The sequence below is a fragment of the Lycium ferocissimum genome, unplaced genomic scaffold, assembly GCF_029784015.1.
Source record: "Lycium ferocissimum isolate CSIRO_LF1 unplaced genomic scaffold, AGI_CSIRO_Lferr_CH_V1 ctg25686, whole genome shotgun sequence".
In the NCBI taxonomy this organism is placed as follows: Eukaryota; Viridiplantae; Streptophyta; class Magnoliopsida; order Solanales; family Solanaceae; genus Lycium; species Lycium ferocissimum.
In genome coordinates, this window is record NW_026722426.1 from 1 (window position 1) to 20029 (window position 20029).

At 37.3% G+C, this 20029-nt stretch overlaps 1 protein-coding gene across 1 annotated transcript; it reads right to left on the minus strand.

Moving 5' to 3' along the window:
• Positions 1 to 4813: 4813 nt before the first annotated feature.
• On the minus strand, positions 4814 to 19441 carry LOC132043507 (uncharacterized; the record flags this gene model as incomplete). The annotated part of the gene is made up of 9 exons (XM_059433985.1): positions 4814 to 5078; positions 5173 to 5225; positions 17669 to 17737; positions 17837 to 18241; positions 18333 to 18440; positions 18531 to 18620; positions 18700 to 18903; positions 18999 to 19249; positions 19359 to 19441. Coding segments are annotated over 9 exons (1303 nt in total), but the record flags the coding sequence as incomplete, so codon positions are not given.
• Between the last annotated feature and the right edge of the window lie 588 nt (positions 19442 to 20029).

Consider the following 20029-nt stretch of genomic DNA (forward strand, 5'->3'; position numbering starts at 1 on the left):
CTTGTTTAAAACCTCAATACCATTCTAAGGGATGTCATAACTCTTCCTCGAAGCATCATTAATACACCATTAACTCAATACTCGTAATTCCTATCCGACACACAACATATGACTTGCTTTCCTTAACAACTTTCTTTCACTAACTCAAATGTCTTTGGAAATCTTAATTAGAATCATCAAATACTATTTATTACTTGTCCAAACCTCGCATACCTCATACCCCTCGTTAGTCTATTCACTGTACGTCAATGGGGGAATTTTCGAGGTGTAACAGATGAATGGCATCTTTAGGCCATTCCTTGATTCCTTTGTGATTTTGCTTATTGATGACATCTTGGTGTATTCCAAGAGTATAGGGGAGCATGAGAGCCACCTTCGTTCTGTTCTTGGGTTGTTGAAGGAACATAGCCTGTTGGCTTAGTTTTCTAAGTGTGAGTTCTTGTTAGAGTCTGTAGCATTCTTGGGCAATGTTGTGTCTAAGGATGGGATAATGGTTGATTCACAGAAGATTGAGGCTGGGAGGGATTGGGCGAGGCCCACCACTGTTATTGAGATTCATAGTTTTGTGGGTTTGGCCATTTATTACAATCACTTTGTGAAGGGTTTTGCTACTATTTCTTCATCCTTGACCAGATTGACTCAAAAGGATATTCCCTTCCAGTGGACGGATAATTGTGAGGAGAGCTTTCAAAAGCTCAAGCTTCTTTTGTTACGCCCTGTAGTTTAGTATGTTGAGATTCGAGCTACCTTTCAAGAGGTATGTGAGATTATATGTGTTCATCTTATGGTTATGAGGGTTTAAGTTCATATAATAAGCTATGGAAGGATTGGAGGACAAGTGATTTAAGGAAATTAAGTTTGTTGGAACTATAGAGAAAATATGAAGGGTAATTTTGGCCCAACTTGGAGAAAGAATTTCTTTTAGTATATGAGGAATTTTGGAGCAAAGCAAAAGCCTAAATTGAAGTTTAAGAAGCCTATTTCCAACGCAAAAACACCGCGCATTGATCGGACATCGGGATCAAATGTTATGAGCATTTTAAGACAAACTGTCCGGGCAGAGGATTTACTCTGCGCGAACGCACCCAAGGTGGCGCGAACGCGCAGAGCAAAAACTAGGTCGGTGCAAACCAACTCTAAGACATTATATAAAGGACGTTTACTCCTTATTTTCATCCCATAACCCCTGGAAACCATCCCCAACCCTCTAGAACCTTCTCCAAACTTACGCCATAAAATTTTAGCGCCAATCAAGTGGAATCTCCGGATTTAGGTTCGGACAGCGTATGGTTGTGATTATAATATTGTGTTGTGATGAATCTTGGCTTGTATTCAAGGTGGAAAGTGAAAATATTATGGTTCTAGCAGGAGTAAGGTATGAATCTTCTCTTATTGATATTGATTTAAGTTTATTTATGGAGATAAAGCTATTAAATGATCGTATAACGAATTTGTTGGTTGTGAAATTGGATAAACATCATGTGGGATGTTTATGGAATATATTGGTATTGATAATATTGTTGTTGATATTGGTATTGTTGTTGTTGTTGTTGGTTCTTTGGATTGTGATTTCGGGCTAGACATATAAGAAGGGGAGATACTGCCCGAATTTCGACAGATTCTAAAAGGATTTTAATTAAAGGTTTGAGACAAGTGTATGATGGTGAGCCTAACAATAGTATGAATGATTTTATATGTAGATTACGAGACTACGAACAATCGTAAATAGATTACAAGACAGGAGATAGGTTGGAAAGTCGGAAAGTAAGCTTCCAGGTATGTTAAGGCTGTTCTTTCTATTCTTTTGGCATGATCCTTATCTTATGAATGAACAGAGTAAGCAAGCGAGTTCCAAAGACTCTTCTCTTAGGCGGCATAGGATCTCGTGTATCCTTGACCTCTTAAGTCTCGAAGGGGCATCCATAAGTTGTATGTGTTATATCCCGTATTTTCGTATGATGAATTATTCGTAAGCTAATCGACATAAGTCCATGGACAAGATTATTTTTGGATATGAGACAAGGACTTTTAATCCCCGATTTTAATAAGTGCACGATTTGCTTATAAATTTTAATTAGTGTAGAAATATTAGTGGAGATTAGGGATTAATTAACCATGATTAGATTATTAAGTGGGGATTAGAGATTAATTAGGATTAATTAAGTCATTAATGCACTAAGTGGGCCCCACTACAACATGGCCAAATCTGATTGGTCCATGCCATAGTGGGACACTTGTCAACATGGTAGCTTGCATATAAATAACATAATATGACTCATAATTCATATTTTCCATTCACAAAGCTGAATTAGAGAGAGAGGCACTTCATCTTCACCAAGTTGAAGTAGAGAGAGAGCCACATGTACCCATATTTTGCGTTCCACGACCAGCCCTAAATGGTGAAGAGGAAGAGAATTTCAACTCCATAAAAGTGTTCCAAATGTCCCAAAGGAGGCAGCAACATTAGAATTTAAGTTGAAGAAGATGAAGTGGTGCAAATGGTGCAAGCTATTGTAGAATCTGCCCTAATCAAATTGGAGGTAAGATTTCTTCTTTTGTCATGAAATTGGAGTTAATGATGTTGTAATGGAGAGATTAATTTGTATTAAGTGGAATTGGAAGTAAGAAAATTGCATGATTAGTGTTGGTGTTGAAATGGATTTAATTGGAGTTGTTCAAATTAGGTTGGGCTTGATTGTTGTTATTGTTATTAATGTTATGGATTATACGTTAAAAGTGAAGGAATTGTATATGTTGATGTTGAGGTGTTGTTTGGGCCGTGTAGGAAATTTGCTCTAATAAAAAATGGTGGATTAATTTTAATTAGTGTTGTAGTTGTTGTTGTCATGGATTATATGATGAAAGTGAAGGAAATTGATGGTTAAAGTTGAAGTTGTATTTATTTTGTGGGCTGTTTTAAAGAATTTGTTGAATAAGTGATGTTGTTGTCGTGTACGAATAATTGATGTTGTTGTCGTGTGTTCTGATATGATTCCCGAATTTGGATAAAAAGAAGCGTATAAGATATCGTATATGAAACGTATGTGGTTTGCTTGGTATGTTCTTAGGTGTTCGTAGGATTATCGGGCATTGTTATGTTAATTGTAAATTTCGTTTTGGGGCGTGTTGTTATTCTTGTTGAATTGGAGGATTAAGTATAATTAAGACCTTGCATCGTGTTGTTATAATGGTTGGACTGTTATAAGGTCTTTTCGATGAAATGTTATGACTATAGATTATTAAGAATAACTTGGATACGTCGTAATCGTTAGGTTAACTATTAGTGAATGTTGTGGTGTGTGGGCTGATCGGAATGTTATGCGGGCTGTTCGGAGTATCCTTAAATCTTGTCTTGGTTAGTCTTGATATAGTACTTAAATGTGTGGTCATGGATGTTGATTTGGTTGTTTTATAGTTGGCTTGAATATAGGGGAAATGCGCCTAATTTTCTAGAAATGAGCTACTAACGTTGCAATACGTTTTGAACCTTCCCGTAGCTTAACCATAGTTCTTGACGTCTTAATATAGGTTGAGACACTTCGGGCAGCGTATACGTATTGTATCACGGATAAGCAATAAAGGTATGTAAAGCTATCCTTTCTTTCTTTTGGCATGATTTTTATGAAAAGAACAAGCGACGAATGTATAAGCTCTTATTCTTAGAGACACTAGGATGGCTAATGTCCTTGACTTCCATAAGCTATTACATGTTATCTTGATACGTGTCTATGATTCCGGAGGTTCTATTTGATATAATCTATCGTGACATCTAAAGAACACTTGACATGACTGTCCTCTTTGGTACTCGAGTGTTAGTTCGTTCTACATATTCCATGGAGTCTCAGATGATGATTTAGTTTGCATATGGTTGCTCACTACTCTGCTCGTGCATGTTATCATTATATCTTTCACCAAGTCCCAGGCTGGGTATGTTTTCGTGCACAGTTTCACTGCATTGTTCACCGAGTCCCACACTAGGGGGCCGGGTACAGTATATATATATATATGATGATATGATGATATAAGGATGGCACCGAGTCCCATGATGGGCCGGACATGGTATACATGTATACGACTTATTTCACCGAGTCCATAATGGGCCGGATATGGTATATGATATACCTATGCATGATTTTATTTCATAAGGCACAGGTACAGTGATATCTTGATTTTCATACTTGTCTCCTGGACTCTCTATTTCAGTTATGACACTACAAGAAAGTAGAGATACGACGACATTATATAAATGTCGTATTACGCTTCTTAAATGTCGCAAATTCATTTCCCGACATTTAATTTACATTTGTGTCAAATGTCGTACATTTCAGTGTCGGAAATTTTCCGACATTTAGGCAAATGTCGGTGAGAAATTTACGACATTTATTTACGACATTTTGGAAACGTCACTTAAAATTGCCGACATTTAAACTAATGTTGGTAAAACTTTTGCGACATTTATTTACAACCTTTATTAAATGTCGCATTGGTATTTTTGACATTTTTGTTAAATGTCGATAAAAAATTTGCGACATTTATTTATAACCTTTATTAAATGTCGCTTTGCTATTTTTGACATTTTTGTGAAATTGTCACCAAAAAATTTACGACATTTATTTTCAATCTTTGTTAAATGTCGCTTTGCTATTTTGTAAAATTTCGACATTTAGACTAATGTCGGTACCAAATATTCAAAAGTATTAATAATAATTCACTGTTCAGTTTTCATCATAAAGAAAATATTTATATCAAACAATCATAAAGATCAACCTTTATACACAATGTAATAAAATATTATGAAATAGTAAAAGTCAATCAATTGTATTTCAAAGGACATAGCAGAGAAAGGTCTCCTTGCAAGTTAGACGCTGTCAAATCAAAGGACTTCTTGTTCTATCTCAAATAAAACAAATTCTAACTAAAACATAAAAGCTAAAGTGATTTCAACATGAAAATACGCCAAACTCTCTTTAATTCCCTAAACTTCTAGAATAAATTCTGCAACAAGAAAAATGGAATTCATCTTTCCACAATTCGAGCATCACTTGCCAATAATTGGTATCACACACTCTTCAAAAGTGCTGCAAAAGAATAAGACAGAAAAATAGAATTAAAATCATGTAATAAACGGAAAAAATTTAAAAGTGTTTTACATGTTTTTTCAAACTTACCCACTTCTTTTTTTGTGTGTCAACTCCATTATTTGTGGTGTTCTTGATTAAGTTAACCTGCGAAGAAATATTCTCTCGCAAATCAGAAAACACCATCCAAAAATAGACCCATCAATTTTTAAATAGCTAACAAACAAGGTCACGGTTAATCATGTAACCACTATATACCTTTACTAGCATGCCACCACACAGAACTGAATTGTCGCATGATTTTACCTAGCAACTGACACAATGACATTCTAGTGATGTACCATATAATAAAAAGAACTTGATGGAAGTTTGACAGTTGCAGAAGTGCAGATTGTTGTGATATGAAGAAACAAAGAGGAAAAGAGGAAGAAGAGATCTCAGGGAGCAAGGAAAACAACTTAGTTTTGGCCTGTAAATATCATGGCAAGAAAAAGAGAAATAATAGGAAATCTGAGAGTTGACGGAGTGATGGAATACACCCTTGGACTGTGAATATCAGCTTCCTTAAGTTTATCTAAGCAAAAAATGAACCGACAACAAAAACAACCAACAGAGCTCCACAATGTTTTTAAAAGTCCAAGGTAAAGACCTATCTTGGCGTTCAGTGGGAAAGTGATTCCAAGGTGCTAACACAATTTCGTATTACTACTTCTAATTTATTTCAAGGATTCAAATCACATCATTAAAAATCACGGTAAACTCTCGGTAAATGAGCCCACCCCATTCACGAAGTTCAAATGAGTTCAGCAAAACATGGTTGAAGACATAAATAAAATACGTGTTTCTGAACATGCCTCACCATAATTATCCACAGCTAGTCAAACTTGTCAAATTCTAACACTTGCAGAGTACCCATAGTTCATTTTTCTCTAGAGCACACACATAGTAAGGAGATTAAAATAAATTTTTAAAAGGAGTAAAAGGAAAAAGGAAATACACTGAGAATTAGCAGGTAATTAGCTTGCTGTAACTGACACTTTGTTTCTTCAATTTATCAGACAAAATCTATCTATTCAAGCATGAAGTTGAAAATCATAAACAGAGAGTAAAGAAATCTAAAGCAAAGATATAAAAGTGGTTGTTCAAGATCATATCTGTCGAACCCGCTGACTCTTATTACTCATATATTCTCTTTGGATGCTTAAATCAAATAAAGGTAAAATACATAGTAAAATTTTCAAAATTTCTTTTTGTCGTTTCTCAATTTAAACACAGTCTATAAGCGTAAAGACTCTGTAACCTAATGCGTAATAAAAATATATTAGCTAAAGGACCCACTCTCGAAAGCGGCACTGCGGACTCACGACTACGCATGCAAAGTCTCTAACTTCGAACAAGCTGCACAAAGACATATAATCGACTCGGCGGCCTCCGGTACAAATGGAGCCTACCAACTCCGCCGGAACGTCTTCTCGCAATAGCTCTTACTTGTCCGAGTGTACCGCGGCATGAAACGCAGCGCCCACAAAAGGGCGTCGGTACGAGCAACGTACTGAGTATGTAAGGCATGTATAATAATATACGAGAGATACATAACATAATTAATGACATAAAAGAAATATAGAACATATCATGATATAGGAGAGCAACCTGTACATATGAGTGTCCTTTTTGGCGAATACCATGCATGCTTAGTGTTTGCGGAACGTGCGGCCCGATCCTCATATCATATTGTTCGGAACGTGCGGCCCGATCCATATACATATATAATATAATATAATGCGCGGAACGTGCGGCCCGATCCATATACATATATAATGCCGAGGAACGTTCGGCCGATCCATTTACCCACATATCCGCGTCCGGCATCCGCGTCCGGGATGGTATCATATTGTACCAACTGATTAGGTGGCTATGCGTCTATAGCGCCTCACCTTTCCCCATACTTCCCCATATACATATACATATATCATGTGCATATATCATGTAAGCATGCAGGAGAGCCCAAAGAAAAGTCATGTATCCGTCGGAGTGACGTAAGGTCGGTAACCTCCGATTACTTTATGGAATAATCATCGGCGCTTTGTCTCACCTTGGAGGAACAATTATAAGGCGAGACTATCAATCAAGGATAGCATCACGGGAAAACATAAAACAGGGTCATAACATATCATTTCATATACTTTGAAACCTTTAAAATAGTCATTATCCAAAAATAGCTTAACATTTCATATCGTCGTATTCATGGTAAGAACATATCCTTGACATATTACTCATAGTCATTTTCGCATATCTGGCATCATCATTGTCATCATAGAATCATAGTCGTTGTTTTGGTCATAAAAACTTTCAAAAATAGTAAAACTTGGATTTTAAAGAAAAATGAATATTTTGGAAAACATTCATAAACTTTTAGAAAGGAAATCATGCTTTGAATCCGTAGGCCGTGACTAGTGCCCGAGTTGGGCACTCAAACACACTCATCGAATCCGAATCACACACAGCTGGCTTATGCCGATACGAATATCAAACGCTACTTCAAACACATCTCAAACTCAAACACATATATATATACATATATCGAAAGCCGATAAGGCTATCCGATGGCGCACTGGCCCAAAACATATAACATACAAACACACCTGTACAGGGTAGGCACACAACCCACATATACGTCTACAGGCCTCTAAACAAACCAACAGAATCATATAACGGGACAGGGCCCCGCGTGCCTTCGAACACACACACACGCGTATATGCAACGAACGAGTATGTACCAAAATGTGGCTCGAGATAAAAGGAGCACTCCAACACAAAGAGATAGGTCTCCCAAGGCGGCGGATCGCCAACCGGTCGGGTCCGCTCGCGGCATGAAACGCGACCCCGAAGAAAGGGGGGTCGGTACGAAATATGTACCGAGTATGCAAAGCGTAAAATACGATAAATAACCGAGTCACACTCGAAACAAGTACCAAAAGTAAGTACATTTCCAAAATGCCAAATGTTTATTTTCAAATAGAAAGCATGCAAAAAGGGCACGTAAAATATGGTCGCCTTTGTCGATGGCGCCATAACAAGATAACACCGAAGGTTTCAAATCTCCATACAACCCCGAACGCAACACATCATCACAACCCATCATAAGCCATATCACAAAGATAACTCCATAAACGGAACCGCCCTATGGCGAGGTCTCGGGAACCGTAACACGGATAACACCAGAATATGTCATAGTGCGCACGACAACAAAACCGGCCGGGAACCGGCGAACGATATACCAACAACCGCACGAGCAGAGTCGTGAGTAACCATATGCATAAAATCATTACCATAGGTTCAAAAAGTAAGTAAAATGACCGTACTTGGGAATCGGGAAAATCGTCGTACCAAACTCTCTCAAACGTCATCATAAAGGTACAAAGGAAGGTCGCGGGACCCACGGACGAGTGTCAACCTTAGGCGGCCCGCCTACGGAAAACATACTCATCACACGTCATACAACCTCCCACCGACGATATCGAGGCAATCCGAGCCCTTAGCCGAAAGTTATGAGCGTTCGTAGTTTCAACATCGTTTAAGAATAAAACTCTTTTGAAAACTAAGTTTTTATGCAACTTTAAAATCAATTTTTTTCCAACAACATCAAAAACCAATATTTTCTCACATCAACATACGAGTACCAAAAAGACAAACGCGAATCATAGACATGCTCGGATTATGAGAATGGAATTTTCGAGGCTAGTATCGTAGCCTATATTGAGCTAAGACACATGCCAAAAGAAAGAAAAGTTAAGCTTTACATACCTCGCTTGCACACAACGCTAATCCAATCAAACCTATATCTCGAGTTCTCCAAGATCTACATGACATTAATAAATACCAACGCCAACCAAGCATATAGAAGTTCATTTCAATTGACACACATAGTCTCACGGAAATTTGGGCAGCACTTTATAAATGGACTAACTTCTAGAATTCAACTCGCCAAATTCAACAACACAACAAACCAACAATCATCTAACAATATCCGATCAATTCGAAACACATTCGATCATTAAAAGATCCCTTCTCCACACATTCCAACAATATTCCAATTATGTTAAAACTACAACTACGTACATACAAATCAACATGTAATCAAACTACTTTGACATTCAATTATCAATCCAAAACCATTCAATCAACATTCAAGAACTCCTTAAATAATTCATACAATATTTCCAACAACCCAACAAATACTCCAATCCACCCTAAATGGTCCCCAAACCGAGAACCTCAACTCTAACAACATTTCTTTGCTTCAAGTCATAATTTTACTCCAACCATCCATAAGCCTAAACTATGTCATTTCCATAAACATAAAAATTACACTAAATACACAAAATCTTCCAAAACAGCCCACAACACTTACAATACCAATTCGAATCATTAAACTATTATTTCAACATAGAATCCACACAACAACAACAACCCAAAACTCTAAGAAAGTTGATTCATTTCTTGACACATACAAAAGGCCATAGCCTGCCAACTCACATACATACATATTGATGATTTTCATTTGTTTCAACACCTCTACAATAACCAAACATGCTACATAAAACTCATGCACCAACTTTAACACAACACACACACTTGCACGGCCAATTTCATACTCACACGGCCTCACCTCCAAATACAAAATTTCCATGAATTTCATCCATAATAACATACAACAACACATATAAACCTTCCTCCTCATAAATCAAGATTAGAATTTACCTTTCTTCACAAATCCTCAACTTGTCCAAAGTTGGCCAAGGATGAAAACGAACAACCCAACGCTTGAAACAACAACTCCACGTTATAAGCACCTTGAATTAGTAGATTTGCATCAAAGAAATAATTTTGGGAGAGAACTTGATCTTGGTCTTGATTTTGGAGGTTCTTGCCTATCAGGGGAGGGGTTTTGCTCTCCAAGTTTCTTGATTTTCTAAGTCTTGAGAAGATGAAATAATGGTCCCTTAGTCATCTTTTCCTTTCATATAATAGCCAACCATGTGGCCATGGCCCACTCAAAGGTGGGCCGCTACGGCCAAGTTTTATTCTCCAATTTTTTCAATAATGCCAACTTCACAATTTCCACTTTTGGTCCCGAAGTTTCTTTATGTTTCCATACCAATAACGTCATATACACTTAGGTCACACGACAAATCAAGGTCACCAAATCTCGACTTCGCGTCCCGGAATGGTCTTAATCCTAACTTATCATAGTTAACCCGAATCGTCCCGTCGTTCAAAATACGGGATGTAACAGAAATCATAACTTCTAACTTTTGAAAATAAGGACATTATGGGAGCATTTATAAAATCGCAACGTATGATTCATGCCATAGAAGAAAAAGGACGTGCCTTAACATACCTGTGCCGCGCCTTATTAGCTACGCTTATCCGTCCGAACTTGGCCGCTAGTCTACATTCAAGAAAATTAACACAATTGTTAGTTCATTATCATAAGCACACTTGTCTTAATTTTCAAATACATTCACTTATGATGCCGAAATTTCTACAAAGATCTCCCGTAAATACACCGTCCCGAGAATCTAACTCGGCCCAATTAATCATAACAACAATCCGAGAATGGAACTCGCCAAACCAACAACAATGCCAACAATTTACTAACAACACTTCAATATTCAATTCAATTCAATTCAACCCACATATTCTAGCAACCCAATTAATCTCACCCGAAATCTCACAACAACTCAAAGTCAACAATATTTTACTTTACCCGAAACCTTCCAATTATACAACAATCCATACATTGTCATCATCCTTCATATGCTAACTTCAACAACACCCTTCATTTGATGACCACATAATCCACAATTCATCTCAAACTAAACCTCTAGAATATCATAATCACATCAATTTACCACAACTTACCAAATAAAATTATCTTCTCATACACTTCTCACATAGATTTTCATGAATTTTCATTCATTTCTATACATTACAACAACAACCAACATACTACATAAAATAATTGGTTCATCACCCTTACACCACACCAATACACACGGCCAAACACACCACATGCATACGGCCACAACACAACATCAATATTCTTCATGAATTCCATCTATTTCTACCCACCACAACATTCACAAGCATCCATAACATGGAAAAGAAAGTTGAATTCTTACCTTTTTCCTTCAACTTCCTCACTTAGCTAAGGTTGGGACTTTGCACCAAAGAGCGATTCTCTTGCTTCAACAAATATACCATGTTGAAGAGCATCCTTGAATTAGTAAAAATACATGAAGAAACAAATTTTGGAGCAAGATTTCCAAGGCCTAATTTTTTTTTCCATGGTTGGCCGAATGGCCCTTTCATTCTCCTCTCTCTTCTTTGTTTTCTTTCTTTCTTTCTTTCTTTCTCTCTCGTTGTTAAAATATGACCACCCCTTTCTTATATATATATATACATATTGCATGCATGTGAGGGGCACATGCCCCCCTCTCTAGATTTTTCTTTTCTTTTTCCCCTTTCTTTATTTCTAGAATTTTCTTATTTTCCATGGCAAAGATGACTTATTTTTTGTCATCATTTTCATTTCATTTTTCTAGAAATTTCTTGAAATAACAAAGAAGACTTAATTGTCTTCCTATGTACACTTTAGCCCTCATAAAAAAAATGTGAGCATACACTTACATGTGCTACATTTTCGGCCAACATGGCCATTCCATGAATTTTTCTAGAACATCATAAATTCCCATTTTACCCTTAGCCTTTCCGCAAAATTACCATGATGCCATTTGCAAATTTCCCTTTTGCCCTTAACCTTTCCCAACATTTCCATACTAATAATAGTCATAAATAATATTTATAACAACTTGTACATTAAAATAATTTTTAAGAATGGTCTTGCCTTAACTTCCCACGACGACCTCGAAATTTCCAAACGTGCAATATACGGGCTATAACATCCTCCCCCCTTTAGAACATTCGTCCTCGAATGTTCAACCGACCTCATAGGGTGTCATAATACTTCTGGGGGGTCCCTTTTATAGTTGTCTTTCTCTTTATGCCGATTCCTTATCTCTTGCTTTATTTCTTTTATTATCGAACTCCTCGGCCTTTACATGCGTCCTCATTCCGTGTCATAGGTTTCCTAATCCACTGCACCAACTTGTTCCTACTTCCTTCATGTATTCCCTTAACAGGCCGATATGCTTTAAACCCTGGCTCCAGGCTAATGAGTTTCCTTCATTTGGACTTGAAGCTCACAATATGTTCTCCCCCCCTTTAAGGGGTTCCTTATATGCCAACAGTCCTTTTATGAGGTCTTCGTCTATACCTTATTCCTCGCCTTCCTTCCCAACTCTGTGTCTAACATATCGGAAACTTCTAATCCCAAGTTTTTCTTTTACTTTCTGCCTATGTCAGCATTTTGTCTCCATTTCCATACCCTTTCGTCCACTATTCGTCCTTTCACTTGCTTAACTCACTTGCCCATAGTTCCTCTTTAACTGCGCGTCTGTGCTGTAGCTGTACGTCCATATTTCGCAAGTGTTCCGCTACTTTTGTTCTTAGCACAGAATCCTTACAATTTTCGCTCTCTCTTCACCCTTATTCATCGGGTCTTTTACTATATTTGTGATGCTATAGCCGAGCGGTCTCCTATACATGTTCCCTTCATTTTATCTTATTTCCGCTAAGATCAAATCCCTCCGACCTCACATGGATTCTTATTCCATACCTTCAACTTCCACTCGGCAACGTCGACCCCTTACCTTTATATACCTTTCAATACCGAAGTCTTATAACATCGTCACTAAACTTAGTCATTCCTTCTCTTACTTCAATTCTTGCTTCTCGGTTACTATTCCTTTAGCCTCACTTGTCGCAATTAGTTCTCGAACATATATTTCTCCTCTTCTACCACACTTTATCCCCTTTTCACATGCTTACTTCTCGAGTTCTATATCACCACAGTTCGCGCGAGGGTTTCTTATCGCTTTCGACACTTTAGATCTCCACTTACTGAGGTTTCCTACCTTTCTCTTCTTTCTTTTCCAACTATCGTTTCCACTCTCAAACTATAATAAAATAATAACAGCTTATTTTGCAATACTTGTACCATTTACTCTTGTCGTCACTCAAACTTCGGTACCCTTACTCGATTGATGCCTTCTATACCGTAGCTTCAATTGCTGGGACTCACATGTCCACCGATACAATCATTTATGGGATATCCTACACCTTCATATATATATATATATAATTACTATCAACTAATCCACAAAATACTCCCAAACACTGTTCAAGCCTATCATATTTCTAGGGCTGTGATGTACTTCCTGTCTCTTCACCGAGCAAGTCTGCCTCGTCCTGCGCGCCCTCTTATGGTCTCCAACCATTCCATATGCTATAGTTTCCCTTAGGCTACCCTAACTTCTCATTTGTCTCTTAGGTCTGAATATATCGGATTTCTTGCATACTTCCCAGGGGGTCACCCATCATAGAATTGCTCCCACCTGAGCACGCTTAACCTCGAAACTTTGGTGGAATTCGGTGCCTTAATGGATATAATCGCGTCCACTCCCTCGTATGACCTTTATTACATATTCGGAGTAAGTCGAAGTCTTACCGATTTCGAAACATTTTCGTAACACGTCCTTTCTTTTGTAATTACTATTTTGCCCTTTTCGTATTTTCCGAATGTTCACCTTCCACCGTGTGTATGACTATTTTCTGTCCCGGGCCTCCGCATTCCCGAGGGTAGTGATCGCACCTTCATCGCCATGCCAAATCCATAACCTTTCTTGAAACGTCGCATCTCACTTATTGCCGTTTATCGTATTTCCTTTCCGCACTTCTTCCGTTAGACGTACCCATTCCGGAAGGATCTCCTTTACCATGCCTACTATTCAAATCTACACGTCGCAAATATTCGATAACACCTTGCGAACATATGTATATGACACATTCCGGCCATACGGCTTCTAATTTCATGCGACGTAATAATTACATTAGGACATCAATATGGCCTTCCATAGCGTCTGCCTTTCTTCTATCACTTTCTTCCGGCTTATATAGGAAATCTTCCATTTTCTTATGACTTGGCTCTATCGCACGATCACAGGACAGAAAGAAGGTCAACAATTCCTAGATGCCCCGCAGCCTCCTGTTTATAAATGTGGCCGGCTTCACACCCATAAACAGTGACTCTACCGGACACGACTTTGCGACAACCCTTAGGACCGCTGCTCTGATACCACTTTGTCACACCCCGATCCTACTAGGGTGTGATGGGCACCCGACCCCATATTCGGAGCCGAGCGAACCCGCCGACTCTTATTACATACATACTTTCTTTGGATTCTTAGATCAAACAAAAATAAAATACATAGTAAAACTTTCAAAATCTTTTGTCGTTTCCAATTAAACACAATCCGTAAACATAAGACTCAGTAACATAATGTATAATAAAAATACATCGGCTCGTGGAACCATTTTCAAAACGACACACTAGACCCACGACTCGTCCGCAAAGTCTCTAACTTCGAACAACCGCACAAAGACATATAATCCGACTCGGCAGCACTCAGTGTACAAATGGAGTCTACCAACTCCGCCGGAACGTCTTCTCGCAATAGCTCTTACTTGTCCGAGTGTACCGCGCGGCATGAAACGCAGCGCCCACACAAAAAGGGCGTCGCACGAAAAATGTACCGAGTATGTAAGGCATGTATAATAATATCACGAAGATCACATAGAGAACATAAACACAACATAGGAGAGTGATATAAACATATCATGTTTGTCTACCATGAGAGGTATATGTGCAAGTTAACTTTACCTTTTTTGGAGTACTATATAGATATGCAAGTAAACCGCCCGACCGTGTAGGTGCGGTGTATAATCCCGACCATATGTGTATATGGACTACCGCCCGACCATATACATATATAAATATAATATAACTGTCATCCGAGTGAACGTGCACCCCCCGATCCATAAAATATAACATGTAAATGCCGAACATGAATATTCGGCCCGATCCATTTACGCCCGACCCGCGTCGGGCATCCCGCCCGTCCATATAGGAATCGGTGTATAAGCCCGCGTCCAGGCCTCCCGCGTCCGGGGTATAAGCGCCTCACCAGCGGTGTGTGTTCCCCGCCCTTCCCCACGGTGTCATAAAATAAATCATATGTATATAAATAAAGCATGCAGAGAGCCCAAAGAAAACTACAACTCTATCGGAGTGACGTAAGGTCGGTAACCTCCGATCACTTTATGGATAATCATGATCGCTTTGTCTCACCTTGAAGGAACAATTATAAGGCGAGACTATCAATCAAGGATAACATCACGGGAAAACAAAAAATGGTCATGACATATCATTTCATATACTTTGAAACCTTTAAAATAGTCATTATCCAAAAATAGCTTAACATTTCATATCGTCGTATTCATGGTAGAGAACATATCCTTGACATATTCGTCCTAGTCATTTTCTCATATCTAGCATCATCATTGTCATCATAAAATCATAGTCGTTGTTTTGGTCATAAAAACTTTCAAAATCGTAAAACTTAGATTTTGGAGAAAAATGGATATTTTGGAAAACATTCATAAACTTTTAGGAAGGAAAATCATGCTTTGGAATCATAACTTCTAACTTTTGAAAATAAGGACGTTATGGGAGCATTTATAAAATCGCAACGTATGATTCATGCCATAGAAGGAAAAAGGACGAGCCTCAACATACCGTGCCGCGCCTTATTAGCTACGCTTATCCGTCCAAACTTGTGCCGCTAGTCTACATTCAAGAAAATTGACACAATTGTTAGATTCATTACTATGCCTCTTTAATTTTTCAAATAAATTCACTTATGATCTGCCGAAATTTTGACAAAGATCTCCTATAAATACACCATCCCGAGAATCTGGCTCGGCCCAAAATCATCAACAACAATCCGAGAATGGAACTCGCCAAACCAACAACAATGCCAACAATTATTCTAGCAACACTTCAATATTCAATTCAATTCAATTCAACCCACAAAATATTCTCAACCCAACTCGATCAATATTTTACTTTACCCGAAACCTTCCTTCCTTCCAAATTTATGAGTTATATCAACAATCCATACATTGTGAATTTATTCTTCATATAAGAACCACACTAACACATACTAACTTCATTCATGACACCACAATCCACAATGACAACAACTAGAATATCAAATCACATCAATTCATACCACAACTTAGTAAAATTATCTTCTCATACCATAGGGCTAGCAACCCCATACATAGATTTTCATGAATTTTCATTCATTTCATAACATTATAATAACAAGCAACACACTACATAAAATAATTGGTTCATCACCCTTACACAACACCAACATACACGGCCAAACACACCACATGCATACGGCCACAACACAACATCAATATTCTTCATGAATTCCATCTATTTCTACACACCACAACATTCACAAGCATCCATAACATGGAAAAGAAGGTTGAATTCTTACCTTTTTCCTTCAACTTCCTCACTTAGCTAAGGTTGGGACTTTGCACCAAAGAGCGATTCTCTTGCTTCAACAAATATACCATGTTGAAGAGCATCCTTGAATTAGTAAAAATACATGAAGAAACAAATTTTTGGAGCAAGATTTCCAAGGCCTAATTTTTTTCCATGGTTGGCCGAATGGCCCTTTCATTCTCCCTCTCTTCTTTGTTTTCTTTCTTTCTTTCTTTCTTTCTCTCCTTGTTAAAATATGACCACCACTTTTCTTATATATATACATATTGCATGCATGTGAGGGGCACATACCCCCTCTCTAGATTTTTCTTTTCTTTTTCCCCTTTCTTTATTTCTAGAATTTTCTTATTTTCCATGGCAAAGATGACTTATTTTTTTGTCATCATTTTCATTTCATTTTCTAGAAATTTCTTGAAATAACAAAGAAGACTTAATTGTCTTCCTATGTACACTTTAGCCCTCATAAAAAAAATGTGAGCATACACTTACATGTGCTACATTTTCGGCCAACATGGCCATTCCATGAATTTTTCTAGAACATCATAAATTCCCATTTTACCCTTAGCCTTTCCGCAAAATTACCATGATGCCATTTGCAAATTTCCCAACATTTCCATACTACCAATGTTCATAAATAATATTCATAACCAACTTGTACATTAAAATAATTTTGGAAATAATCTTGCCTTTAACTTCTCGCAATTATCCCGAATTATCCGAACATACGAAATACGGGCTATAACAATATCTATCAGAAACTCATAACCAGTTGCTAACCTCAAAGCCTCATTCGTACAACACGAACATATTGGTAGAAGAGAACATGACAACAAAAAGGGTAAAAAGAACACATAACCCAACTAAAAAAGGCAGAACATCATGAAAAACAGCAAACAAAGATCTTACATAGAACACCCCAACTCAAAGAATCAACAGAGAATTAGAAGAGCACAACACATACTCTGCTTTAAACACGAGATGACAACACCTGGAAAATCACATTCGAAACTTCAATGTTTACTAATTACAATACGTACGAACTCACCTTTTTTGTTGGAACAACTGAAACAGGAGATAATGATTGTTGGCGGTCTTCAACTGAGTTATGGGAAAGCTATCACAAAGAGGAAGATTAGTATAATTAAAAGGAAAAATAAATGGCAAAGTTAACTTAAAGAGGAAAAAAATGTGAACCGAGCACAAAATTGTTTACCTCTTCATTACTGATTGATTTACTGTTTGAGCCATTCATAAAACCGATACTCTGTACGTATGCTTGCATCTCAGCCTTCACTTTTTCCTTCACCTTTTCATCCATTCTTTCATCCATTTTTGCTTCCATATTTTGTTTTGCTTCAGCCAACTTTTTATCCATATCAATTTGGATTGCTACGGTAGCTTTTTGAACTTCTATCTCAACCCTTGCATCAAAATCTCGTTGCTCCAACTGTGATCGTTTATATACTGGGCCATAAACTAGACTTGGAGCTGCTCCTTTTCCTAGAGTTCGAACAATCCCATGAGTGTCCGGTCCCATTACTTGTGAATATATATCATTGCGAGCACTTCCAGGGACATTTAACTCGGGATACACCTCAGCAAGATCATCCATTTGTTTCTTTTTGAAAGAAAGGTAAATTGACAGAAAGTTAATAGAATCTTATAATGGAGTTAAAGTACCTTAATATTTATAAAGAATAAGAATTTACCATAACTTCACCGGCTATGTCATTTATTGGTTGTTTATTCTCTCTAGTGTGAGTTTTTTTCCACACCTCAATACGAGTTGGCTTTACACCATTATTCTCTTTTGTCATCTGTTGAATAGTAAGAGATTATCGTAAAATATGCAAGGAATCAAGAATTAATACATAAATTGCAGAAAATAGATAGTGATTATGTCATACATCATCTATAATTTGAGCAAGACTTTTTCTTCCTGATGTGTGTGGCATAGTCAACTTTTTTCGACTTTCTTTGTTTCTCTCGCTCTTTTCCTAGAAAAGATAAACACAATAATATATGAGATAATAGTCAAGGAGTAGCAGAAAATGATTATTGATATTAATGGAATACCTTTGCTTCTTTTGAACTCCAATAATGAACTAATGAACGCCACTGATCTTCTGCAACCCTCTTTGGACGATGAGCTAAGCGCTCAATATCAGTATTATACGGGTCATAGCCACTACATTTTGCTTCATGCTTCCACTCTTTCCATTTAGATCCAACTGACATCATCAAAATGCGTCTCATATCATCAGTTGCATCAGTATTTTCCTACATATATATATGTAACACACAACTCATTTATACAAGAAAAATATATAAAAATAAAAACATCTTAGTATGTAGGTTTTGCTTATATTAAGAACCTTAATGTCACTCCATATTATATCCTTGTGCATATCAGGAACAAGCCTCCAATCTCTATGATTCAATGGCGCTAAAATGTCATTTCGTGCTATCACACCAAGTTTTGAATGTAATCTAGCTGCTTCTGGACCAATAACTTGTCCACGATCATTCAATTCAACATGTAAATTGTCACCGTCTTTTCCCCATCCTGAGTGCATCATAGTGGGACCCCTAGGCCGCTTAGATTGTTCTTCACTCTCACTATAATCTGCAAATAATCAAAGATAAAAAGAAGGGGAATTAATTATTTATAAAAATCAGTTATCTAACTACTTTATACTATAGAGGAAGAAAAGATTATCACAAAAATATAATACCTGGAAGATTTTCTATATCATGTGAATCATTTCTAGACAAGTTACCAGATTGGATAGGTTGTCTTTCATTTCGTTGCCAACTTCTTCAACAAATATTATGCAGACAAACCTTGCAATGGATATAGAAGTAATTTGGCAAACTCTTGAATCTGCCAACTAGCAGCAACCAACAAAACTAGCTTTTTACAAAACTGATAGCCAACAACATACAAATTCAGACATAATCAGCTGAAAACAGAGCAAAACTATACAAATTATGAAAAAAAAAAGTTATTTTGGGAAAAGGATTGGTTATAGCTATTTTTAAAAAAGAGTACAATTCTTGTGGAAACTCTATTAACCTAATTCATTTAAGCCTTGACTACTATTTATTCAGATCACCAAATAACTGAAAGTTATTATAAAATTCTTTACGAAGGTCTTTGGTTCATTAGAGGATATCTCTTAACTATTTTGAAATGGGATCCAAGGTTTATAGCACCCGAAGTCATACTCACTTGCAATGTAATCCGGATTCATCCTGCAAGATCTACCTAAAGTTTCTATGACCTCCAAATTCTGAAGAACATTAGTAACAAAGTAAGTAACCTTTTAAGAATTCATAACTGCACCAACAATGTCATTAGAGGTAAATATGCTTGAATATATGTTTAAGTTCTTTTAGAGTCACC